Below are 27,472 nucleotides of genomic sequence, written 5' to 3'. Positions count from 1 at the left end.
GCATTAAAAAAAACTTTTGGCTACTCAGTTATTAAAATTGAGAAAAAGGTTTAGTCCTAAAATACCACTTTGAGGTGGGGGGGATTATATCCGTTTATATTTTTAGATCATACAACAGGCTTAAGAGAAGAGCTCCATTTAAAGAATTGCAACTCAAGGGGCCTGAGTTTTAGGTGCAGAAGCTACAAAATCCCTTTTCGTTTTAAACTGTTAAATCAACAGAATGCCAAGCTAGAGCCTTTCTTCCTGCTGGGGCAGTATTGTCCCCTAAATCCACTTTCCAGTTTTCTCAGCCTAGCCTAGTTTGATGTAGCATTGACTTAGCTTAACTACAGCAACCGGCGAAAGGAAGTGGGTTTGCATTTGGGATGGGAGGAGGCGGCCACGGGTGTGTGTGTGTGTGTGTGTGTGTGTGTGTCTGCGTGTGCGCACGCGGGAGACGAGGGGCACCGGGAATCGAAACACAGCAACTGTGTGAAAATAATTTCCCCGTGGCTGGAAGAGGGGTCTCTGCACGGGAAAGCAATTTTAGGAATTAAAAAAAAAAATCTTCAAAGAGGGCGGGAGGAAGGCTTGCCGGGAGGGTGCGGGGCGTAGCGAGGGACATGTGCGTCTCCGCAGGCTTCCTCCCGTCCCCCTCCCCTCGCGCCCACCTGCCCCCGGCCGCACCCGCGCCCCCTGCCGTCCCGGGGCGCGCACGGCCGGCCGTGGCGGGCGCGGGGGGCGCGCTGCAAAGGTCTGGCGGCGCGGGCTGATTTAGTGGCCGGGGCTGTAGTACAGGCTGTCCCCGGCAGCCGGCGGAGTCAGCGCGCCCACGTGACGGCCCCGGCTCTCCGGTGAGCTCCCCAAACAGACGCACACCCAGCCACACGCGCGCACACACACACGCACGCACCCCCGCGCGCACACGCCCGCCCGCCCGCTCTGCCTCTGCGCCCTCCATCCCGGCTCGCTCATTCTCTCGCCCTCTCGCTTCCCCTGCGGTCTCTCGCTCTGCGCGCACACACCACACACACGCACACGCACACACACACGCGCGCACACACGCAGCCGGCACAGGCGGCGGCGGCGGCTGCCCAAGTCAGGACGAACCTCTGTAGGTACCGTCTTGAGCAGGCGGCGGCGGCGGCGGCGGCGGCGGCGGCGGCGGCGGCGGCGGCGGCGGCGGCAGCCCGAGCATCCCTCCTCACCCGGAGAGCGAGCACCGCCGAGAGTTTGCGTTCCCTTTGCCGTTCCCTTCCCCCTCCTTTTCTTTATTTGCGAGAGAATTTCTTCTTCGCTTATTGGTTTAATTTGATTTTGAAAATTTTTGGTTGCTTTTGTGTGTGTGCTTTTTTTTTTTTTTTTTTCCCTTTCCTCATTTTATTTGCATCCAGAGCATGGCGGGCTGCGGGCTGTCGGAAGACACCTTCTTCTCTTCCTTCTTTTACAACTACGGCTCCTCCTGGGAAACCCCTTCCAACCAGGTAAGGGGTGGCTCGGGGCCCGGCGGCGTCGCGCCCTGTGCCCCCTGCCGCGCGCTCACTTGGCACTCGGCGGGGAGGCAGAGGCTTGGGAGGGGGTGGGGAGGCCGGGGGGCCAAGTGGGTCTCACTGTCTGGGTCAGTGCCAACCGGCGAGAAGAGGTGCCCCCCGTCCCCACCTCTAGCTCTCCAGTCTCCAGGGGCGGTCGCGCCCCTCCCGTGCCCAATCTGCCTCCTCCCCCCACCACCTCCCAACCCAGCGGGAACCCGAGAAAGAGGCAGGAGCCGGCACGTTACCCCGAACAACTCCTGGCAAAACCGGCGAACTCGAGCGCAACCTTCCCCAAGTCGCCGCGGGCGCCGCGCCCCTGTGCGCCCGGCGCCTGCCCGCCCTCCAGTTGCGCCCAGGGGCTGCGGAGCTGTGAGTCCCCCACGACGTGCTGTTCCCCTTCCACTACCCCCCCGCCCCCGGGCCCGGAGCCACCTCTTTCCCTAAAATGGCTGCAATCTCAAGTGGAGGCGTCCCCTGACCCCGCGGAGGCGGAGTGTGGGGGGGCAGAGTGGATGCTCGGGCGCCCGTGACCCGGCGCTTCCCCTGGCGCGCACAAGCACCCCACAAACATACACACTTAACTTTGATGACTGTGCAATGCAGTCCGGCTGCATCGTGCCCTCGACGCTCCCCGCCGCCGGCCTGTAGGTGTGCATGTCGGTGTGACTCCGGGGTGGAGGGGCCGGGGAAGCTGGAGGTAGACGCCGGAAGGGGGGGCGTGGAAGGAGACGGGTGTTAGCCGGCCACGGGTAACCTGGAGAGACAGGAGTGTGCTCAGGGTCTAGGGGTGCAAGAGCTATTCTGGGAGCCAGAGCGAGAAAAAGAGAGAGGAAAAATGCCTTTTAATTAAATAACTGTTGTAGTCTGCTGCCCCCACCGCTTGTTTGGTGAAAGTCTACAGGCATCTGTCATCTCCAAACTACACGGGGAAGTGGAGCTGGAGTCGAGGGAGGGGAGGTGTGTGTGTGTGTGTGTGTGTGTGCGCGCGCGCGCGCGTGTGTGTGTACGTACACGCGCATGTCCAGGCTGGGGAAAGTTGGGGCCGGAGGAAAGGTGAAAGAGCAATGGGGAAAGGCAGCAGCAACTCGGTGGGCGGTCGGGGCTCCGGGGCGCGGGGGATTCCCGGGCCCCGCCGAGCGCGCGCCGCGGGGGGAGCCGGGCGGCGGGGGCTTGGGGATGTCGAGGAAAAGAGCTCTGTTCGGCCCGGCTCACCCGGCCGCCGCGGCGTCTCTTTCCGCCAGCCTCGGCGGCTCGCGGGGCTGCCCGCCGCACTCGCCGGCTCTGGCGCGCTCCCTCCCGGGCCCGGGGCGCAGCGCGCTCCTGTGAGCTCCAGGCTGAAGAGCCAACCCCCCAAAGCAAAACAACCGAAAAATGCGTTCTGCCGCCCCCGCATCACCCCCAGTTTCTAAGAAACGGAAATCCCCAAACTAGTAGTTGCCGGGCGAAGCCCTGGCGTCTCGGTGAGGGCTCCCCGGAAAGCGCCGCGGCCATCCGAGTGAATAATACATAAGGGCGGCCCGGGAGCCTTGGAGAAGCTCCTGCCGCCGCGGCAAGCAGCAGCGGGAGGCGGCGGCGAGCTCGGGCCAGACCGCCGGGCCGCCGCCGCGGGTGGGGGCGTCTGGGCGGCCCGGGGAAGCGCACCCGGCGCGGAGCTGCGGGCGGGGCGAGAGGGCGGCCCAGGCGCGTGAAGTGAGGGTTTGGGGGCGAAGCAGCCGGGAAAGGGGAGGCCCCGCTGTGAGTAGAAACTTGAAGAACTGCCGGGGTGGTCGGGCTGGCGCTGGAGTTAGGGGACTCGGTGGGGTGTGGGGGGGTGCCCTGGCTGCCCATAGCCGGTGCAGGGGTCTTTCTTCAGGCCACCCTGCCCCGTCTTGCGGGCCCCCGGTGCTCTGCATGCCTCCCCGCGCCGGCTCCGGGTAGCCGAGGGCCAACGATTCCTCCGGCTCGGCCAACTCCAGCTCTCCAGGAGCGGGCGTCCGCGCGCCTGTGTGCGTGTGTGTGTGCGTGTGTGTGCGTGTGCGTGTGTGTGTGTGTGAGAGAGAGACAGAGAGAGAGTGTGTGTGTGTGTGTGTGCGCGCGCGCGCGCCTGTGATTGTCGATGAGTCAGAAACCAACCCCAGCTCGCCTTTAAGGACCAAGACGAGTAGGAAAGGCTTGACCCGCACCCCCAGAACCAGCCTGCCGGGGATTGGGGACTCGGGATTCCTCGGCAGCGCCGCGCCCTCAGTCCGGGAGTCAGATGCTTTGGGATAAGTTTTCAGGCGCGTACCTCCGACCTGTATCTCGAGGCCGCGAAACTCGGGCACTGCGTTTTCTTCCGAAAAGAGAGAGAAGGGGTGGAAGGAAGCTCGCAGTGATATAGCTTTACAGCGGTGGGAACTTTGGCAACATCTTTAATGAGATAGGAAACAAGTCGTTGGAGAGCGTTTAAAAGCGAAGGGCCGCGGCCGAATTTGCAAGACTGGCAATCACGTGCAAACTCCTTGGAAACCGAGAGGGAGGGGAGATGGGCAGGGTTGGAGTAAAGGAAGCCGAGAGCCAGAGACGGTGGCGGGGCGAGGGGGAAGCATTTTAAAAAAGAGAAAAACTATCGGTTTCCTCGGGTAAAGTTAGTTTAACTTGATTTGGAAAAGCATTTTCCCAAAAGGCAAGATCTTTCTTCTAGAAAGGGAGACTCGTGTTGCTAAGAAAATCGGAAAGAATTTCTGATTAAGCAGCTGGCGCAGCTCTGTGGAGGATGATCAGCTCGCAGGCTGGTATTGGGTGGCGCGCTACTCTTAGTGCGGTGGAATTGTATGGTGGGGAAAGGGAGATTATTTGAAATATTGATCTCTCCTTGCAGTGGTGCGGTATGAACTTTACGATGAGGTCCAGAAACAAATGAGAGATGTACATCATTAGACTAAGGTGCCCTCAAGTGCTACGGAAGCTTTAATCTTTGGTGACGAACGCAGCCAGGCAGTGCGCCTTGCCAGGATTTGCGGTCTCCAACGCGGCCGGCTCACCATTTTCCGGGATTATGTGCATAAGGACCTAGGTTCCTAGTGCTCTGCAGTTCACATTTTCAGCGGTTGAGCCTGGGCACAGGACTAAGAAACCTGCTCCCAACTGTTCCTTCGTTGAAAAAGGATAAACCAAAGGCAACACTAAATCTCATCTTGGACTCAGGCAGGGCTGCTATGGGAAGGCCTGGGCCAAATTTGAAAGAGTGAGACTTATTCATGATTTTTACCTGAATTGCTGCCAAAAAGCTTACAAATCCTCCATTCCCTAAAAATAGCAATGCTCTTCAAATATAATTTGTTTACTCTACCTCAATTAAAAATAAAACCATCTTCCTAGTGTTATAAAGTGCTTATGAAGGTAAGGGTTGACTGTACTAAAAAAAAAAAAATCAAGCTTTTTATTTCTAGATCAATATGATGTGCTCTCAACATCTAATGCCATGTAAAAGGAGCCTTTTTACAACATCAATAGCAGGCAGGCATGTCTCCCTAAGAACCTCTTTTCCTGGAATCACAAGGCATTTTGATTTGCTTTCATTTTCACAAGAAACATGATTATGACACCTCTGATTATAAACAAGCAAGTGCAAAAAATAATGAGGTTGGGGGTTCTTTGTATAGACATCTAGAAATTTGGAAACAACTGGGGGCATTTATTCATTACCAAACCCCAAAACCCAGCCACGAATCATCATCAACTGGAAGGTTTTTTAGTTTTTTTTTTTGTTTTTTTTTTTTTGTGACATTTTATCACCAAGGCTGGGGGAGGGGGAATTGGGGTGATTTTTTTTGGAGAGAGCCCAATGTGTATCAGAGCCGAAACTGCATCTGTTACCATTTAAAAACTGGGAAATTCCATCTTATATCTGAATAGACCATGTTGCAGATATTTTGCACCCACTTGCCAAAGTGCAAAACATACCATAATGCGAGTGTGTGTGTGTGTGTGTGTGTGTGGGAAGCATCTGCTTTGGTGGAATTTATTTCTTCAATTAGAATGAAACCCCCAATTAAAGTGTGTATGTGAAATGTCTCTGATTTGGCTCCCTGCAGCAGACAGCAGACCATTCTTTAATTTACAGTTTCACGCCTAGGGATGGCAGTAGTGCAAGCTTCCAAAACCCAACATTATCTTTTTATGTTGTGCTTTTCAACCTGCGAGTCTCTCCTGTAGATGTTTGAGCTTTTCTATCTCCATCACAACGCTGACTGTGGAGCAGTATTACTGCTTGCTGGTTTGGACCTGGGTCACCTTATTTAGTTGTCACTGTGGAAGCCCACATCGAAGCAGGCCAGGTCTGTATGATATTGAATCAATCAATTGAAAGTGAAATTGGAGCCATTTAGCTGACTGCTTGGACGTCCATGAGGCCAGACATCTGACTTTACTCACCCGATTGACCAGGTCTTTGGTTACTGGATGGCTTAACCTGAGTTTGTGAAAAAGAGATTACCACCGGCTCGACTCTGCTCTTTTACTTTTCTTCTCCACCGCTCCCCCCCCCAACCCTTGCCACTCCCTCACCGTTTTCCAGACTAGAAATATAAAATGACATCCTTATATGGACACACACTATCTTTCTAGAGTAGGCAGTGACCGTCTTTGAATTTAGCTCTGGACTTTTGTTAGCCAGTGCTGTAATTCTTTGTACTCACTCTATCTTTTCAAGCAGGATAGAAGTTTCAATGCAGAATCATTAATGGATGTGGGTAAGTTGTTGAAAGCTTCTGCTGATTGCCTTTTTTTTTTTTTTTTTTTTGGGGGGCTTGGCACAACTTCCATGAATATGGATAGCCAAAGCAGAAAGCAGCCCACTGAGGAACACTTCTTCTCCATCCAGTCCAAGTACTATAAAGAACTCAATATTTTTTTCCCTCTTCTCTGGGTATTTCATAATTCTTAAAGTAGTAACAATGTTTGGATTCACGGAGATGAGCCAAGACTTGGGAATGTCCTGCATTTACAAGGTTGTTAGAAAAGCAGTATCTTAAAGTTCAAGAAAATATAAACTGGATTTCTATACATTTTAAACATTTTTATGTTCTTGAAGATGTACAGATGAACTGCAAAATCGTTTTTAGGTGCATTTCTATATATTTACCTTAAATACTTTTTAGAAATCTACTTATAAATCGAGCTCACCTGACCCCAGTTTTTCCAACATTGTGTTTCTCCTAGGTAGCTAGAAAAGCAAAAGAGACTTGTAATATTGTGGGTTCCTTGTGGGCCTTCCAATAAAGCTAGCTTCCCTTTTTTTTTTTTTTTTAAAGATTTTATTTATATATTTGACAGAGAGAGACACAGCAAAAGAGGGAACACAAGCAGGGGGAACGGGAGAGGGAGAAGGAGGCTTCCTGACGAGCAGGGATCCCGATGTGGGGCTTGATCCCAGGACCCTGGGATCATGACCTGAGCCGAAAGCAGACGCTTAATGACTGAACCACCCAGGCGCCCCAAGGCTAGCTTTCCTAAGGCACCAGCTTGGAAATATTGTTTGCTTTTCTCTGTAAAATTCTATTAACCTAAAACTTGGGAACAAAGCAGCAGTGGCGAGAGCTACTATTAACTAATGCTGTTCCAAACACTTTACATGTATTTGACTCATTTAATCTCCAAGACAACATATGAATTAAGTACTTTTATTATTATTCCCATTTTACAGATGAAGGAATTAAGGCACAGAGAGTTAAATATTTCGTCTAAGCTATCAGTGCTAGGTAGGGGCAAAACTGGGATATTCCCCAGGCAAGTCTGGTTTCAGAGCCCAGAGTGCCAGCTAATTCTTACTCTCAACACGACTTCCTCTTCAGTGCAGTGTAAAAACATCACGTGGCCACATCTACATTTCCAGCAAGTTTGTGATGGTGTCCTTCATTTGCCAGTTTCATGAAATAGTGAAGATCTCCTTCGTTTGCCCATTTTTTCCCCCTGGTTATTTATATAACCAGAGAAAATTCTCTTTGGTTAAAGAGGTGAAGTCTTCTGTTTTGGCAAAATCAACCATAACTACCCGATGTTCTTATTTTTTCTTGGTGATGGACTAAATGTTTGAGTTTACCTTTTTTTTTTTTTTTTTTTGGTTTGAATGAATGGTCGATCCAGTTTTAGAGATAGACAGGGTCTTTAGATTGCCAGCTCCCAACCTCAAATAATTCTGACTTAGTGGAGGGCCCATTACAAATGTATGTGAGTATCAGTAAAATAACACTCTACAGAAGAAATGTAATTTTAAGATTCATGAATAGAATGATTTTATAAATAATCACTCAGATGCATCAAAACCCTATCATATATGTATATGTATGTGTATAAAATATATATATTTTCTGGCATAAACTTACTCTCCTTTTGTGAGCAAACCCACATCATGTTGGGTTTGCCCTGTATTATATAGTTATGTTTGCCATTTAGTGCCAAACTTACCTTTTTCAGCATGGCCGTGTTATAACAGGTGTCTTTTGCATTGAATCACGCATCTAACATTTATGGCCATCATGAACTAATGCCTCGTAGTGGTTCATCCCTGATATTGTGATCTTCCAAAATATAGTCGTGGAAAGGGGAGGGAAAACATTAAATGTCAGTAGTTACAGCAAGACGGTCTCTAGGAAGAGGGCAGAGTTTCTTGCTGTTTTCACATTCCTGTGCCCCTAGCGGAAATGTAAAAGTGCAGGGTTTGCATTGGAATGAGAATGAGGTCACCTACCCTTTGTAGTCGTCATCAAGGAAGCAGAACTTCCTTCCAGAGAGACCATAGGAAATCAATGATCACACTTTGCCAGTGAAGAGGTAAATGTGGACAGCAGACGGCATTAAATAAAAGGGCAGCAGAAAAGTGATTTACTCTAGAAGGCAGTGTGACTTTTTGGTCCTTTAAAGAATTCACATTTTTGATATAATAATTACATTTAAATATTTTCTTTGGGATTATGTGTGTGTGTCTTTTTTTTTTTTTAAGGAAAGGAGAAATGCCATTGGGTGATGCTACTGTCTTTTCACTTGAGCGTAGCTATTTAAGGAAAGCAGAGTGTCTGGAGTATGGTAACAGAGACCCCTCCCCTTACTTTTTTCCTTAATAAGAATTGACCTGATTTGTTACAGTTCCTGGATTTCTGTTTGTTTTTAAATTTCGCATAGTCCCTGATGCAGAGAGGAAGCTTGCCCTGGGGGAAGGAGTGTTGCAGAGGGATCCTCATACAGGAGAGGCATGAGTGGGGGGAGTGGGGTGGGGGGTGGGGGGGTGGGGCTGGTGATCCCTGATCTAAAGGGAAGCGTAGGTTTGGAAGCTTAATGAAATGTAGAAAAGCAGGTGTGCAGTTCTAATATGCGTTCCCTCTTTTGCGTGCACTTCTGATTGCTTGGTGAGCACATCTTCTTGTAGATTTGAAATATAGAACTTCAGGTAATAGCTAAGGGGCAAAAGTGGAAGTTTGGCTTATATCTGGGAGAATACAAAATATCCATGTAATCTCTTGAGTGAAAGCCTATTAGAAAGTGTGTTAGTTGTGTAACAACAAAACAAAACAGGAAGAAGCGACACAAAGAAAAAGAGAGAAAACTCTCACCAACAACCCCTACCACATTTTGCTTCAATTTATTATTTCCAGTAGCAGTTTAGTCCCTAATGTTAACAATGAGTGATTATGATTCTGTAGTTTCGTTTACAGCATGAATTAGCATTTTGTTTTCTGTTACGGCTTTTGAATGAGGAATTATAATGTATAATTTGCTGAAAATAGATGTTATCTCTTAGGATGAGAACAACCACATAAACTTGAACAAATGATAAAAATGGAATCAATTACATTTCAAATGGAAGTAGTTTACAAACCTCCAAATACAAAGTGGCAATAGTAGCTGGTTATTGTAACAAATAATTAGTTTTTTTAAACAACATTTATTGAATTCCATTGACAATTTGGTAATTGTTCACAGTCGACTGTAGCCCTCCCTCTTCCAAAATGAAATGTGGCGTGGAATGACTGCATTTTATAAACTGCAGTTTTCTTCATTATTTAGTGCCACAACCAGAATGTATATATATATTTGCATATGCAACCCCTTCTTAGTAATAGAGGAACACATGCAAGCGAATAAAACGATGTCACTAAGCCTCTTTGATGGCTTAAGATAAACACCCAAGGGCTGATGATTGACAGTGTTTTTCAGGTTTCAAAGAAAGAAAAGAAGCAACTAGTTTACATGGGTGTATGTGTGCGTGCACATTGAAGGGGGACACATCTGAAATGATTTATCAAATAGACGCAGTCCTATTTTAACTTGGGCAAGAATTAATTTCTCTTTCCACTGCCAGTCCTCCTTCTTCTACCTTTTCTGCTGTGTGTTGTCCCGGTTCGTGTGTAAGCTCCACGCCACCCAGGAAGCTCCCTGCGGGAAGGCACCGCGCCTGCCTTGGCTCTGGAGCCCTCCTCGTGCCTACCCTGTAGTAGACAGACAGAACCCAGCCAACTGGGTTGGCTGAATGGCTGAGAGTTCAGGAAACAATTTTATACCATTATATGTGTCACCTTATTTATTGTTCTTTGTTCCATCTCAGGATGATGAGGGCAAGTCTGCCATGTCATTTTTTTGAAAACGGGAATTTGACTCAGAGAATAAATGAATCCTGCCTTCATTTAAGCATCTCCAGGGAAGAGCAGGATTGGTTTACCACTGGCTCACTAGACCTCTTAATTTTTAAAATGAAAAAATTATGAAGTGTATACTTCAATTAATAAATTCAGAAAGGAGAAAGGAGTTAAAGTGGGAATCTGAGGGTTTTTTATTTTACTTTTAATTTTTTTTTTTGGTAACTGCGACAAGCTGAGTGGATCATTCATTTTTGATTATTTCTAAGATTAATCTATTTCTTTAAAGTTAATATGCAAAGAAATATGTTCCACATCACTTTATTTTTAGATCCCACGATTCAGTCTGAAACAAATCAGTGGTGCATTATAAACACACGAGAATGTATCTAATGACAGGAGTCAGGCTGAACAGATGCTAAAATAGATGCATCGTGTGAAGTCGAGGGAGCTGCAGGAGGGGATGGGAAAAAAAAAAATCTCTAGAAGTTGGAGGGCTTGTGAGGTGAACACTACGGAGACTTTTTACCCGTCAGATATGTGCTTGTGCAGTTCAGAGCAGAAGGGACTCCATTTGCTCCTGCATGAAAGTGGGAATCATCATATCCATCTCCTCGAATGCTAGCAAGGATTCAGTGATGCGATTGACTAACGCAGGGCTGAGTCAGTGTTAGGTCTTATCAGTCAGTCCTCAAATATTTATAGAGTACAGACTGATTGGCAGCCTGGTGGAGTGCCTGGCACATAGTAGATTCTTAATACATTATATGGAGTCAGGTATAATAGAACCCATGTATTGAACACTACTATAACCTTGCAGCAACCTTATAAAGTGCTTGATGTGGACTGACTCATTTTGTCATCAGAATAACCCTGTGAGGCGGGTACTCTTATTAGGATTACATATGATCTCTTACCATTGAGACAGCCGAGGCACAGAGATCACAAAGCTAGGAAGTGGTACAACCAGGATTTGTGTCTGTTACGTCTGGCTTCCAAGCCCCCGTTTTAACCACCAGGCTGGGCTGCCTTTGGGTGGATGAACAAATGGATGACCGAGGTGAATCAAAGAGGGATAAAACACATTTCCTTAGGCATGGCTGTGGGTTACAGGCAGTGCATCACCTCTATGCCGAGAAGCTTAGAAAATGGGTAGTGCTTTAAGAAAGGAGCAGAGAATAGTGGGGCCCCTGGGCGGCACAGTCACTTAAGCATCTGGCTCTTGGCTTCCGCTCAGGTCATGATCTCAGGGTGCTGAGATCAAGCCCTGCATCGGAATCCCTGCTAGGGATTCTCTCTCCCTCTCCCCTCCCCTCCCCAATCTCTCTCTCTAAAATAAATAAATTAATTAAAAAAAAGAAAAGAGTGGAGAATAGTGCTATGGTCATTAAGATGAGGGGGAGTTTACTTTTTACTTCTGACTGGAAGAATCACAGAAGGTTTAAGAAGGTAGTGGCATTTGATTTGGGCTCCGAAAAATGGAGAGAATTTGGGCAGGGGAGTAGAAGGATGGGAATGGGGCAGAGGGGGCATTTCTGGCAGAAGGAAAACATAGGAGGAATTTGTCAAGGAGTAGTTGTGAAGGGTTGTTCATTTTTAAAAAATTGATTCGTTTTCATTCAAGATTGATTTTGTGCCTACAATGCGTTTGTCCCTGTCCTCAAGGAGCTTTAATTTGGTAGGAGAGACATAGATCACATGACATATATGATGTGTATATATATATATGTACAATATATATTATAAAAGTCTTTTGTATCTATATCCATATATATACACGTATCATCAATCTATCCATCGCCTACTATCTCTCTGTTCATCCATCCATCCATCCATCCATCCATCCATCCTCATCCCCTTTAAACTGTGTGAAGTGTCAAGAAAGAACAATAAAGAATGTATATAGAAAGAACAGGTGAGGGGCTGAGGTCTGTCCTGACTCACATGTCAACTTTGGAAATTTGTAAGTAGGGACTTCTAAGGGTGAATTTCCCTCCAGCAGCAACCCCCTCCCTCTCTCTTACTCAGCAAAGGAAAGGAGCTGGCAGAGTTTGGATCCTGTGAATAATCTAGACAGAAGACTTGCTTTCCACCCTGTTCTCCCTGTCACAAGCAAGCAAGGAAGCAAGATTTCAAACTTAGTTGGAAAGTTAAGATCTTTGCATCATTTAAAATCCTCTCTGTTGACAATATCAGGAGAACAGTTTAATGAGTTAAGTCAAACGTAAAATTTTAGTTTGGATCTTCTTGCACTTTTAATAGATTACTAAACTTTTCCTGGGTTAAAATTAGTCACCCAACCTAGAGAGTAAAATAACATCTGAAGTTGGGGACACACTCTGGGCCTTGCAGCTGTGCTAATGAAATCCTTTACTTCTTTCTTTGTGTGATGTCAAACTAAAAGGGTTACATAGCTTTGTGAAAAGAGCCAAAAAACTTGTAAAAGGGAATGGAATCATCTTTACAATGTTTATCAAAGGCTTGTTATTTTAGGAAGTAGGACTCCATTGCTAGTGGATTTTTTTTGATCCTGCTAGTAACAGTTGCGTTAGAAATAATTGCAAAATGATTTCCCCCAATTAACCTGGTCTTAAAGAACAGGTTGCTAAAGAACAATGGGCTGATTCCTTGTTTGTATGCGTTAAAATAAATACTGGTTCATTTTCCCGAAGTTTTGGCCATATCCATTCTTTTACTGTACTAGGATAATCAAGTATAATGATGTTTTGGGGAGTGTTTGTCAACTGTAAAGTGCTGTCTTTATCATTATGGTGGAAAGGGAGACCATTTTTGTATTACAGTAGCACTGAAAACAGACCCAGAAATAAAGTAAATGTTAAGTAAATATATATTATACTTATTTATTTATATATCTCACTTAAGTAGTTATTTTTAAAATGCTTGCTTACAACGATATTAAACATTTGCATTGTGGGGCCTCACTCCAGGACCAAGGACTAAATCTATATTAAATCTCTTGGCCTCCTCTGTAATGGATTCTGTCAAGCGACCTCTCAAAGCATCCCAAACAAGCATTGACTGAGGTCATTTCAGGCTAATGAGTCCTCCCCAAGCAATACTTAGTTGTTTAAATAAAGTAATTAGAGAATGTCCTGTAATATGAGAGCCTTTGGAAATACTCGAATATCCCTCTTTTCTGGAGAATTTCGGGAAAATGCCTCATATGTTTGGGAATATACATCATTAAGAAGTCTTCCTAAATAGTATGCACTGCTGGAATGCTAGTTGTTATTAGTTCTGTTATGCCTACATTGTATGTAAATAGCTACAATTTTTTTCTTAGTCAATTTGTAAATGCCACAGTTTTTTTTTTTTTTTTAATAACATTATTTACACCACCCACGACGTTAAATACATTCGCTGGGCACGAAATAGGTGCTAACTAAAATCTTTATTGATCATTTGACTAGAACAATAAACTTTGCCTCATTATGGGAATTTAAAGATCTCAGCCCCTAATTCAAAAATGGCCAGACCACAGAGGGGGCAGGAATGTTCCTTTAAGTACCAACCAAAAAGGATATTTGCAAATAAGGGAGTTTTTCTTTCAAAATTAGGACTGATACCACTTTTGTGCTGCATTTTCAAGTATAGGGAACACTTTCCTCCTTTATATTTTACTACCTAACTAAAAAAATATATATGTAAACTTGGTTTTCTAGGGTACTGGTTTTGAATATCATCTGCCAGAAAACTGATGAAAGCATATTAATAATTTTTCTTATTATAGATATGATACATTTTTGTTTTGGAAATTTTTCTTAAGAAAGTAAAGAAAAGAGGGGAAAATCAAATCCATACATAATGCAAATACCTAAAGATAATCACAAGTAATATTTTAACATATACACTTCTGTACTTTGTTTTTGGCCTTCGTATTTCATTTTTGAATTGGTATCATATATAAGTATTCTTGTAACCTCATAAATCATGACCAGCTGCCATGCCATATTTCATAAATGCCTTTGTATCCCTTTCAGTGGCTCTGTCATATTCCATTGTGTGATTATAGGACCATTGATTTAACCATCCTCCTAAATATTGGGTGTTTAGATTGTCGCCAGTTATGACTGAACCTGGTGTGTATCTATGATTATATCTTTAGGGTAATACTGAGTAGTAGAACTGCCGGGTTAAAGGGCATAACCATTTTAAGACTTTTGTGTTAATTGCGTCTCAGAGAAGAAGCACCAACTTACACTCCCAGGAACTACTTGTCAGGGTCCCAGGTGGAGGCTTTTATAAAATGAATCCTCATAGTACAGTATTTGCCCATTTGAATACTTCAAAATAAACCTTGTTTAATGACCATTATCAGTCAGGAGGTCATACTCACAACAGTGATGACCTTCTTTTGTCTTCAGGTTTTGCAAGTTCTTTGGGCTGCTAGAACAAAATGTGGGTTAGGTGACCCAAGCAAATAGTTTATGTCAAGAGTTTAACTCTGGTTATCAGATGAGCGTTTTTTCTCTTTTTCCAGGGCCTATCTCTGCAAATACCTACTGCCTTCTGTTCTGTTGAGATCTACAGAGAGAAAAATCTTTCTTGTTCTGCTCACTGAATTACTTAAACTTCAAAACAAGGAATACGCCTGGACTCTGAGCAGTATGTCTTGTCATCCTAGAGATAATTCCAAGGGAAGAGGAATGTTGACTATATACTAATGTGTCATTATTGTTGGTCTGGTCTGGACCTAGACATGACAAATCTTAGAGGTATTCATGAAAATGAAAACTCTTATACAAGAGTCATAATGATTAAGTTCCACAAGGAAGGTCATTCTCATTTCTCTCTAGCTCTCCCCACTTCCTTTCTCAGTTGACCTCCTTGCAACTTTTCTCGTAGTGCTTTAGGATCCTTGGTCCATTGGCCATATAAACTCCCTTTCTCCAAATCTTGCCTTTACTAAAATTTCATTCCTTTCTAAGAAAGTGCATTTTGGGGAGGGGGCAGAGGCTGTTCATTTGTCTACACCCCTTAGGCCCAGAGGAACTGGGGTCATTGTTGCTTCCAGAACATTACTTTGCCACTATCCCATGAAACTATGATTCCTGTAGCCTCCAGTGAAATTTCCATAGACTATATCAGACCCTTTTTCCTGGCCATCTTACCATCTTTCTGTCACTTCCCTGTGTCCCCTCAGGGCCCAGGACCTGGCTCATGTCTCCTCTCTACCCCAACTGCCACCACCCAGTGATCTTCGGCATCTGTACGTGGAGAATGTACCCAATGGCTCAGCTTCAGAGTGGCAACACTTCAGCCCCCACTATGCTTTGGCAGCCCAGTCACGTCACCCATACCCTGGCCTCGTCCTTTGGAATGGCTCTGCTTCTGGAACCTTAAATTGTGATGTAATTATATATGACTATAGCCTCTTAGCCTTCCTGCTCCCTCACCCATTTATTGCCAAGATCTCTGTCCCTGTACTACTCTCCCTTTTCCCCAGTTCATCAACCATACTTTCTCCCCACTCCTTTTTTAGCCAGCCCAGAGCCCATGATATGTCACTTTAACCACTCTCTTGCCAAAACCTCAAAGCCCTTAATCTCTTGCCCTACTATATCTCCCCACAAAATCCTAGTCTTGGATCAGTCCAACCAACTGTTTTGTTTGCTTCTGCTTACAAGCTCTCGCCTTGCTATTGGAAAAACCCAGTCATGCTAAAGAATGCTGCTATCATTTTATTGTCCCCAACCTCCATGCCATTCAGCAAGCCTTGTTTGGGTCATCGAGTTCACTCCCTATCCATATCTGCAATTCCAGACATGGCCCACTGTCAATAACTCCCCTGCCCACCACTGGCCCCCTTCTCAGGTGAGGATTCGTGATTACCCAATGTAAGTTCTGTCAACTTTTGGTCTCATATCTGGAAATCTTCATCTGTTCAGCCCCAGCTCTCCTTGCACCTGTGGAACTCATTCCCTCCCATTCTCTCCAGGATGTTGAGCTGTCAGTTACGCCTTTGTGACCCCACTTAGGAATAAATGTATCAAAATCTCTCCCATCTTGAAAAATTTCTCCATTAACCTTTCACTTCCCTATAGAGGTTGCCTGTCACCTTTTGTTGAATGGCATGAAAGGCCCAGCTCTTGTTGGGGACTGTACATTTTAATGACACAAATCCACATGGCTGTGAGGTTGGTTTCTCTCAGTAGCTCACAGATTCTTGGAGTGAAGAGGCAGATAGTGTTCCAGAGCAGGGGACCTATTGCCACACTCAGCAAGAGACTTGTAGACAATCATTGTTTCCAAATTGCCTCCCCTCCGCTTCACTTTTTAGTGACCTCTAATAATGGTTTAGCCTTCACTACTTTGCTGAAGCTCTCTTCTGGCAATGACTTTATAATTCCCAAATGCTGGGGACTCCTATTCCTTTATATACGAATTTTTTTTGACATTTGTGTGACTTTGTCGAGAAATTCCTCTGGTGTCTGTTGCATCTTCCTGTCTTTCATTGTGTTTCCTCCTCTCCCTCATGGACTCTCTTGCTTTGCCTGACTTTAGTTGTGGTGTTCCTGGGGTCCCAACCTGGATCACATTTCACTCTACACTGACTCTCCCATGGCAATCTACCCACGCATGGAAATGAGAGACATGCCTGTCTTTCAGATTTGTGTTTCCAGGCAAGACCTCTCTCCTGAGTCCAGAACTGTTTAACCAACTGGCTCCTTGACAGTCCCATTGATACTTCAAGCACAGTATATCAAAGACAGAATTCCTCATCCAGTCTACGTCGTTCTTTAATTCCTTAGCTGGATAAAAGGTAACAATACTCATCATACTTAGACTTTTGCAGGATACCAAGCCACCCAAAACTTTGTGGCTTAAAACAACAACCATTTATAAGCACATAATTATATGGGTCGGGAATATGGGCTGAGATCAGTTGGGTGGTTCTTCTGCTGGATTTGGCAAGGTTCATTTCGGTCTGTGGTCAGCCAGCAATTGATGGTCTGACTGTTATATCTGGCAGATGGCTGGCTGTTGGCTGGGGTATGGGGCTGACTGAGCCCTGTATCGATGTATTCGTCATCCAGCAGGCTAGCCCATGCTCTTTCACATAGCAGTGATCACAAGATTCTCAAGAAAAGCGAGAGAGGAAGCAGTAAGGTTTCTTGAGGCCTCTTGCTTGCAACTTGTAAAACATTACTTCTGTCTTATTAGTTTGGTCAGAGAAAGTCACAAGGCCTTCCCAGATTTCAGGGAGTAGTGAAGTCGATTCTACCACTAGAAGGGAGGGGCTGCAAGGCCATACCACAAGGACAACGTAGGTGTGTGGTGGCTGTGGAAGGTGGGTGGGTGGGAGGGAATTAGACTGATTTCAAGTGGTTCATGCAATTGTAGGGGCCTGGTAAATCCAAAATCTGCAGAGCAGATCAGCAGGCTGAAGACCCAGGAGGGGCTGCTGCTTGATTCTGAAGCCCATCTGTTGGCAGAATGCTTGCTCAAGGGAGATCAGTCTTTCTTCTGGACAGATGTGGATGAGGCCCATCCACATTATGGAAGATAATCTGCTTTACTCAGAGTCACCAATTTAACTATTAATCTTCTCCAGGAAACACCTTCATAGAACCATCCAGAATAATGTTTGGCCAAATATCTGGGCCCCACGGCCCCACCAGGTTGACACATAAAATTAATCATCACACAGTCCAACTGTCTTGGTCCCTGAGGCACTTCGTAATATAGAGTGTGAGGACTGGAATGTAGGCAGAAGGATTGGACTAACACAGATAAGGGACTGACCTATGGACATAGGTAGAAGACACTCTTACTGAAAATGCTCGTGAGTTCTTGCCTGAGTTAGAGGTTAGCCAGCCTTTTAAAGAGATCTTCTGTAGTCTGAAAAGGAATCGTCATGGGATTTTCTGTAGCTAGAGTAGAAACAACGACAAGCCTTGAGTGTTTAAGAAAACTTTAAAATCCTTATTTGACAGTGAACTTAATTCCAGTTGATAAGACATAACACAAATACAGATACCCTGTTCATTTTTATGCAAACATGAAATCAAAGTTTATGATATGTACGGGGAAGGGGTATCTAGATTAAACAAAATCATGAAAATCAAAGAATTATTTGATTAGGAATCCAAGCTGAAGTGCTGATTATCATAGCTCAGTTATCTTCCTATACTATTACTCTTAGATCTATTTGTGATTCTAATCAAATTCCCTGTAGTTTCTTGTCTCTGAGCAGACTCAGAAGAGTTATGAAAAGAAATAATTGTTTTCTTAGAGAGTTTTTGGATCCTGAGAAAGTCCTTCATAACGGAAGAGGCCTTTGTGGGTGGTCATTTGAATGGGCAATAACAGGCATGAGCTACGTTTCCAGTAAGCCTTAAAAACACTTACAGGGATGAAAAATTTGGAGCAAGCTATTTTTTTTTCTTCAAATGGCCAAATGTTCAGATGATGAAATACTGTTTTCAAAGATGTCTGTAGGTATCTGGTCCAGACTTAATACGCAGTGTTTATGAAATCAAAGGGAGAGAGAAATGTTACTTGTGATGATGAATTCAACAACACAGTGGTTATTAATACGGTCATTGTTTTTACTATTGAGTATAATTTGGGCCTTAGATTCCTTTATTTGTACTGGGAAGAAAAGAATCTCTGAAACATATATATCTTCCCAGGAAGGTTTGCATAAGAATTCTACATTGCTTTCAAGTTTTGACCTCTGCAAATTGAAACCTATCCATATAGAAGTTCTAAAAGGAAATTCAAGAATAACGTGATGGTGAAAGGTGCGGTGTTTTACCACCAGCTCTGCAAGTTACTCACCTTCAGTTTTTTGATCTATAAGATGACACATGTGGAAAGCTTCGGCTGGTGCTTGGCATGCGGGCAGCACGCAGAAGCGACAGTGATGATATTAGTATACAAGGGGACCGAGGGAGACAAACATGATGCCTGTGAACAGATGCTAACCCGGTTTACAAGAGGCAATGGGGGGAAACCATAATATCCATTTGACCTCATTTTTCTCTGTCCCTTTCTTGATTTGTTCCCAATGTTGGCGATGAGGTAACTTTCAATAAAATATTTTCTAGGAACAAACACATTTCTTCCTTTGTTGAGAAGCCTCATGGCCTAATCCACACGAGTCAGGTCATTTCTAGAAGGTCTGTTGTCTGCTTCAGATTTGAATATTTTTTTCCTGATTTGCAAACAAACCGGAGAAAAATTGCCTATATATTTGCAGGGAATAAAAACATGTAATACCAAAGAAAATTAGAAGGTAAAACTCCAGAATAACATGATTCTTCAGAAAATACAATCCAATTATAGGAGACAGGTAATATCCAGTTCTTTTTTGGTTGACCTATAATAAATGCAGATTGCTTAGGTATTTAACATAGAGTGGTATTTCAAAACCAAATGGTGACGATTATTTCCATTATCAGTGGAAAAAGTAATGTTAAGGTAGAAATTAGTACTTGGGGCTTATAAATGGGAAAAAATCTTTTGAGCAAAACTCGCTGAAAGATTGTAACTCTTTTGATCTCAGGTTAGAGGATTGTTCTTTCAACAAATATTTTGGGAGGCTCTATCAGGTTCCAGGCACTGTTTTAGAACCTGGGCCTATAGCAGTGAGTAAGCAAGAAAGGCCCTGGCTTTGGTGGAATTTATAATCTGTCAGTAAATGTAGGCACAGGAGAACCCATGAAATGATCAGTGCTACGAAGATCGTGGAAAAGGACCCTATGATGTGTATTGACAGTGAACGGGATGGGGTGTGTGCCGTGGAGGGATGTTCAGGCTGGGGGTAGTCAAGGGAGGCCCCCCACCGGGGTCTTGTTGGGGCTTGTGGAGGAGGTTGTTCTGGGCATGGAAAGACTTCCCTTGTGGCGAGTGAGGGGATGTGGCTGAGATTCGGAGGGACGCGGCAGAGCCCAGATCCCAGGAGACGGCAGGTGTAACAGGAGGAGTTTAGAATTCATTCTCAGTGATATGGGAATCCCCTGGAGATTTTTAAGCGGGAGAGGGACGTGGCCTGATTTATGTTTTCAGAAGATCAGTGTGATGGCTGCTTTGTGGAGGATGGGCGAGAATGAATAAGGGGAAGAGTGAACCGTTGGGGCTCTTGTGTAACACAGATGAGAAAGGCGGTGGAGGCGGGGACTGAAAATGGAGAGTCGTTCCCCCAGACGAAGAAGGAGCGTATGGGCAGCCGCCTCCACTTACCATCGTTGAGAGAGGCCATCTGAGCGTTTGGTAGAAGTGCAAAGACAAACCTGAAGGCGGCCCCTCGAACACTGGACAGTGGACAGACCATTCTGGGCCAAGGCACAGCTGGCTATTTCATGAAGTGAGGATTAGAAAGTGTTGAGCAATGATAGATCCAGTTATATAGGAAAATAATGTTCTTTGAGTAGCGGAGAGATTTAAGAAAATTTAGCATGTCAAAGTTAAGTAGTGTGTTCAGGGCAGATGCCCATGGTCTTGGTGGCAAGTTGGATTCTACCAACTTTCTTACTCACTGCTCTATACCCAGGATGTGAAGGTGTCACTGTGGTGGACATGTGCTGTGGACCCTTGTGAGCCCTCTGGTATTTTTAGCAATATGTGTTTTAAAGGTCTAAATGAGCAGACCTTTGGGCTCCTGGCTGGCTCTGTTGGTAGAGCGTGGGACTCTTGATCTTGGCGTTGTAAGTTCGAGCCCCATGTTGGGTGTAGAGATAATTTAAAAATAAAGTCCTAAAAAATATAAATAAATGAGCAGACCGCTGTTGTTTTGGTTGTTCTAAAGAACAATCGCCCAGTTTGAAGAAGGGCTTGGTTCCCTTTAGAAGGTCATTGCCTCTGTTGTTCTGTGGGAAAGGATGTCTTCTGGGGCTGTTTCATGCTAGTGTTTCCTCCTTTTGTTTGCAAGGAAGAAAACCCGTTACACACACACACACACACACACTCACTCTCTCTCTCTCTCTCACACACACACACAAACATGGCTTCGGTGGATAGCAGATGTCGGGTGAGGATTCAGACTCATTGTGGGATCCAAGGTCAGAAAGTGAAGTGAAGCCACATGTCACGTAAAGTAAGTCCGGGCACTGCAGAGTCCGGACGAAGGCTACTTGCCCTTTGCTGTCTTAGGAGCCTCCCCCTTCCCCTGACTCATGAGGCCGAAGATTCAACCTAAATGGCTGCCAATCCAGAGTCTGCTTTGTCACCTCTCAGCTCCAGTGACCCCATCCCAACTGATGCTCCTTTTCTGCCTTTCTTTGCTCAGTTTCCTAGAGGGCAGCCTCTGAAGTTACCTGCGTGGTCCTGGTTTGTGGTGGGGGTCTGGAGCCAGCTAGTGTGGCCCTAATCCATCCACTTGGTAGTGCTGGGCAGAACAATGATGGATGGATGGGTCTAGGGTAGCTGTTTTGTGAAGAGGCATCCTGGGTTTCTCCACAGCCTTGGGGCCCCTTGGCAATGGAGGGAGGAGAGTGTGTCTGGTCATGTCATGGAGATGGGGAGGAGACACCGTTGGTGCCAGGCTAGGCGGGAGGGCTGGGGGAGGGTTGCGGTGGAGTAGTGGCGAGCAGAGGAAAGATGCCACCAAGGGCTGAAGAGGCCTGCTCCGGAAGGGATGCTCCATAGGTGGTGGCTGAATTTTCACTTGTAAAATTAGGCAAAGATGTGAGACAGTTCTCTAGTCAATTCTTAGTCATGTTTCCACCTGCCTTCGTGAGTTTGGGCTGCTATAACAACACACCACACACTGGGTGGCTTATAAATTGCATTTATTTCTCACAGTTCTGGAGGCTGGGAAGTCCGAGGTCAGGGTGCCTGCCTCGTTGAGTTCTGGCGAGACCCTTTTCTGGGTTGTAGACAACCGGCTCACATGCCCAAAACAGAGAGATCCTGGTCTCTTCTTTTGGTTATGAGAATAATCCCAGTGTGGGGGCTACTCCCTCATGACCTGGTCACCTCCCAATGGTCCCACCTCCTAATGCCATCACACAGATTGGATGTCAGCATAGGAATTTTTTTGGGGGGGACATCCACATTCAGTCCATCACACCCTTGAGACTCAGAGTTCCACCTTTCATTCTAGCCTCTCCGTGGCAGCCTTCTGTGTTGTTACTGGGTTAAGAGCATCTTTGTCTCTGCCTTCCCCTTGAGGAATTGAAATATATAAGGACCTCCTACAACTCAATAGCAGAAAACCAATAACCGAATGTTTAAAAATGGGCTAAAGATTTGAATAGACGTTTCTCCAAAGAAGACATACAAGTGGCCAACAGGTTTATGAAAAGATGTACAACCTCGCTAATCATCGGGGAAATGCAAGTCAAAACCACAGTTAGACATCACGGTGTACCTGTCAGGATGGCTATCATCAGAAAACACAAGATGACATGTGTTGGTGAGGATGTGGAGGGATTCACCCGTCCCTTTCCTTCTCCTGGCTTTGGTGTGCGCCAGCTTCCAGAACAAGGTGCAGTTGGGTGATAGAAGATGTGTTAAGAAGAAACTGCATCACCGCTGTCTTAGTCCGTTCAGGCTACTAGGACAAAAACACCACAGACTGGCTGACTCAAACTATGGACATTTATTTCTCCCGGTTGTGGAGCTGGAAGTCCAAGATCCAGGTGTGGGCAGATCAGTGTCCGGTGAGGTCCACTTCCTCGTTCACAGATGGCAGTCTTCGAGCTGTGGCCTCACATGGCAAAACAAGTGAGAGAGAGAAAGAGAGAGAGAGACAGACAGCATGAGCATGGGGAGGGGCAGAGGGAGAGGGAGAGAGAGAATCTCAAGCAGATGCCATGCTCAGCATGGAGCCTGACATGGGGCTCGATCTCACGACTCTGAGATCATGACCTGAGCCGAAATCAAGAGTTGGACGCTTAACTGACTGAGTCACCCAGGTGCCTCTGGGTTCTCTTTCCTAAGGGCACTAATCCCATTGATGACAGCTCTATCCCCATGACCTAATCACCTCCCAAAGACCCCCACCTCACACCATCACATGGGGGGGTTATGATACCAACATATGAATTTGGGGCAGGGGGACACAAACATGCAGACTGTGACAGTATGGACTGAATTATTTCAATGATATTGAATGAATATCTTTTAACCAGTAATGTTCTCTGGATTCTCAGAATATGTTTGGTAAAGGTGGGCAGTGTCTTCCTGCCTGATTAACTCAGAAATGCATAAAGGCGAGATTTTCGGAGAGTTTTCATGCCCCTGCGCTCCCCCAACGCCTCACATTTGAGGACTTCAGAAGAGCTATAGATGTGCTCCTAACTTCGGAAATGCTTTAAGTCGAGAGCTTCACAAACACCAACATATTTCCTGAGAGGTTTGGAAGAAATGAATCCTATGTATGCAAATTATGACTATTTCATAATAACAAAACCCACTGCGAGTCTTCTGAACGGGGCTCCTTTAACACACTAATCCAAAACTGACAATCTGGTTGTGTCATCGTAGACAAAAAGGAATTGTGGAGATATTGATTTTATATCAACACAGGCCTACAGAAACATGATTTAGGAAACATTTAAATAAAAGACCAGTCAGAGAAAGGGGATTATATGAATCTTCAGGACAGAGAGACGATCAGTCTTGAGATCTTATTTAATGTTCACACCTGTGAGTGCCACAGACTGCCTAGGGTTCTGTCCTCGATGGTTGGGGTGAATCTTAACATTTGTGGGTGTTTTGAGTAGAGCTGGTTTTCAGGCACGGGAGTGTTTTCAGGGAGTGTCATCAGCAGAAGCCCGGCTGAGCTGACTACCCGGTGGGAAGTGCTGCTCCGTACGGTCACCAAGCAGGTGGCCTCGTTTTCTCCCAAACTGACCACCTCCACTGCTCAGCAAACATGCACCCAGGCCCCTGGCCCCCGAAGTACTTCTTCCCAGGTTTGATCTTCTCTAGGGGCCGGTCTGACTTTCCCATGTACACTGATCTCACCTTCCCTAGCGTCCACGCACTCAGCGGTTGATGATGAACAACCCTGCCCTGGTGTGTGTTCTGTTGCATCTAGATGGTCGGCTCCTTGGGGGTAGAAACAGCTCTCAAAATGGACCCATCCTCTTGGCTACAACTCGAATTCACACGTTGCTCATTCCTGGCCTGGAGTGCAGCAGATTCTTCACTGCACTGCCTGTAAATAAAGTTTCTACGACTCAAGCTTGGCCGTGGTCATCCTTGTTTGAAAAGACTTGAGGGTTTGTGGTGCCGCCCTCCGTGACCTGGCTGGGTCGTCTGCACTTCAGTCCCACCTCCTATCACTTTCCCTCTCCCTTCCCTCTGCCAGAGCTATTTCTCGAATCCTGATCTTGAATCCTGCTGAGCCTTTGCTCCTACCTTCCCCGTACCCAGACCTGCCTTTCCAACTCTCACGGTTCTGTCATTTTTAGCATATTATTAAAAAACAACGTACATTCTTCGGACTAAAATAGGGACATTAAAACGGAAGGAAGAACGGTAGAGAATGTATGTCATAATGAACACGATTTGACCAACCAGACAAATATATAATCTGTGCAGGTTAAAAAAGCATATTAATAACTTCATGAGGTTAACCAGTTTAGGACTCAATTAGAAATGTGATCCCAGGAACTACATACAAATTATTATAATTACGGTGACAGGAAATAGCACTCCGAGGAGATGGTAGGAGGCAGAAATTTAAAAGGGGAATATATTATTTAAAAGTCAGGCAGCTTGTCTTTGCGGCCCTAAGAGTTGAATTGGGAAAATTAAAGATCTCAGATCATAAAACTACCAGCAGAATGAAGTACTAAGCTAATCCACTCAGCAGAAAGCAGCTCACCACCGTAATTGGAAACACAGGCTTGTGGTTACTTAATAGAAGCGAACATTTCATCATGTCGGGGCCAGTGTGTACCATAGATTTAGCATACCATCTCTAGCATATTTTGCAACTTGGACAATTAATTCCACACCTGTACTGTCCCATATCCAGCTTTATAAAACATGTCCTCCCCATAAAAATAAATGTGTGTGGCAAATAGCTCTCTCTCTTGTTTGCCAAAAAACAGATTACTATCAGGAAGGCCGAATTATCACCTGCTGTCAACAAACAGATTACCCAAGTTAAAGTCATTACCACTGCTGTCATTATCTTACATATTAAAGCTGTTATGGATGAACGGAGGGACGAAATTCGCGGTCTTGAATTTATCTGGGGCTTCTATTAGACCTTTTTGAACTTCATTTTGCATGCTTGTAAGACAATGAATTAAAACTATCCATGCAGCCCTACATTTTTTTTTTTTAAGAGAAACTGCCTCTTTAAATGAAGAATTTTTTCCTTACTGCTAAAGGTTTTAGATTAACTCAGCATCCCATGAACCTTTTCATGTTGTCATCTCCTGACATTTTTCTTTCTGGATTTTTAGAAATATAATACAAGATAAAAATACACTTGGAGGTGAAACAGCGAGAGGTGGAGATAACAAGGATATTTATTTAGTTTCCCTTCTGCTTTTATTTTTCCCTGATTATTTATGTAATTTATGCTTCTACTCTTTTTTAACCTCCAAAGTCTGTTTCAGTTAACTTTGATTTCCACGATTCTAGTTTATTTAATTAAACTCTTTGAAGACTTTTGCCCACCCTATTTAAATGAAACATGGCCGAGGAGAGAGTGAATATAAACATCTTTGCATAACTGATACGTTGAAAAATGCATGACCACTTAAATGTCACAACTCGGCGAAGCACTTCTTTTTCATTCTGGTGCTATTGAATTTTGAGGACAAGCTGAATTTTGCATTTGCAGCTTTGCTAAAATCAGGTAGTACCGTAGTCTTGAGCTAAGAACGACCTCCATGATGAGCTTGTGCTTGAGAGCTCAAAGAATCTCTCCCTCTGCTCGCCTCCTCTCCCTCCTCTCTCCCTCCTCTTCTCCCTCCTCCCTTCCTTCTTTTCCTTTCTTCTTTCCTCTGGCAAATAGCCAGGGCTGTGGGCATGACAGATGTAAGGCCAGCCTTGGGCTGAGGCCGTGAAGTCCACGTTCAGGACAGCTGCCCCACCTCCCACATCCTGTGCCTCCGGGGCCTGTTCCCTAGTGTGGCTTGGGTTCCGCCAGGTCCAGCGAGCCCTGGGAATTAATTTTGTTCTGGGTGGTGTAGCTCTTCCTGACCAGACTGCTCATTTACTTGCTCTTCAGCAGTCAGGCTGCAGTAGCTGAGACTCCGAGAATGAGGTAAGGTCTGATTCAGATGTCCTACCAGCAGGATCCCGCGGGCAGAAAGGGGCAGGGGAATACAGATCGGAAAGGGAAGTGAAAGGACACAGAAACAATTAGCTTATTACGAGACCAAGTAGATCAGAGCCAGAAGAAGAGCTAAAGGCAGGGGGATGGGTCAGGAAACTAGCATTTCCTGAGCACCTACTAGGGGCCAGTCACATGACTACAGGTCCGGGGGCAGGGAGGGACGCGGGTGGGGACTGGGGCATGACCTTGTCAGTTGGTCACAGTCTTCATCATTCCCAAAGTGGCTCTCTGACCAACAAGTGCTGACTGTTTTTCATAAGCAGGGATTTTTATGCTGTGAACCAGAAAATCTATGCTTCTCGGGAGAGGAAGATGGAAGCGCCTAACCCGCAGACACTTCTGGTCTACCTTGGGATACTGGAAGGATGCATGAAAGTTAAGGCGCCGCCACAGTCTAAATAACAGTTCTGAACAATAATACAAGGCCTTCCAGGGTTAATTGTCAAGTGAATGGCATGGATAACCATTGTTATAGGAACTCCTAGGAGAGAGAGAGACCTCTCTTTGGGCTTGATTTAGAACAAAGAATTTGAACAGGGATCAGAAGATTTGGAATATTCTCCACAACAGGATGGATGAGGAGAAGAGAAAGAGTGAGAAACTGAGGCAGCTCCTTTTTTAGAAGAAATCCTTCTGGGGGGAAAAATGTCCTTGGAGGTATGGGATTTGACCCAGAGGGTCGGGTCACTTGCCCATGACAGGACACTACGTTCATGGCAAATCCAGGCCTAGAACTTCAGGGGCCGTTGGCAGGAATGGGTCATTTTGTTGGACTATATCTTGGATCTTTAACAGGCAAAGATCGGAATGGTTAAAACCGGAGGCTTCCAGTGTGACCATGGAGTGCCTATGCCTGCTGGTGAGAAGCTAGCTAAAGCTGTCTTATTTTTTCCTACTTTCTTCTAGAAATACATTTTTTTCCCAAGTGAAAGCAGTTGTGGTAGTACCTGGCTGGCAGCCGTATAGTTCCCAGGTATGAGAGTCTGCCCCATACCAGTGGAACATTTTTACCTCATCACTGGGGGCTGCTTTAATGACTTGTAGCCTTGAACCTGGAAGAAGTTAAGGAGATTATAGGAAAACATTACACCAAA

At 45.4% G+C, this 27,472-nt stretch overlaps 1 protein-coding gene across 3 annotated transcripts in view; it reads left to right on the top strand.

The window, feature by feature from the left end:
* The first annotated feature begins 918 nt into the window (after nt 1–918).
* Nucleotides 919–27,472, top strand: part of PPARGC1A (PPARG coactivator 1 alpha) — a 643,892-nt gene continuing 617,338 nt past the window's right edge. The window contains exon 1 of one of the 3 annotated variants that reach the window (XM_032400099.1): nt 919–1,466. In XM_032400099.1, coding sequence (XP_032255990.1) covers nt 1,380–1,466 — 87 coding nt within the window. In that variant the 5' untranslated portion in view covers nt 919–1,379. The remainder of the gene's footprint in view (nt 1,467–27,472) is intronic. The other 2 variants (XM_032400105.1, XM_032400101.1) reach the window with 2 other exon arrangements.

The sequence above is a fragment of the Phoca vitulina genome, unplaced genomic scaffold (genome assembly GCF_004348235.1).
Source record: "Phoca vitulina isolate PV1807 unplaced genomic scaffold, GSC_HSeal_1.0 scaffold3, whole genome shotgun sequence".
Taxonomy (NCBI): Eukaryota; Metazoa; Chordata; class Mammalia; order Carnivora; family Phocidae; genus Phoca; species Phoca vitulina.
The sequence above is the reverse complement of the archived record's forward strand: the minus strand, read 5'-3'. Positions and strand labels throughout refer to the sequence as shown.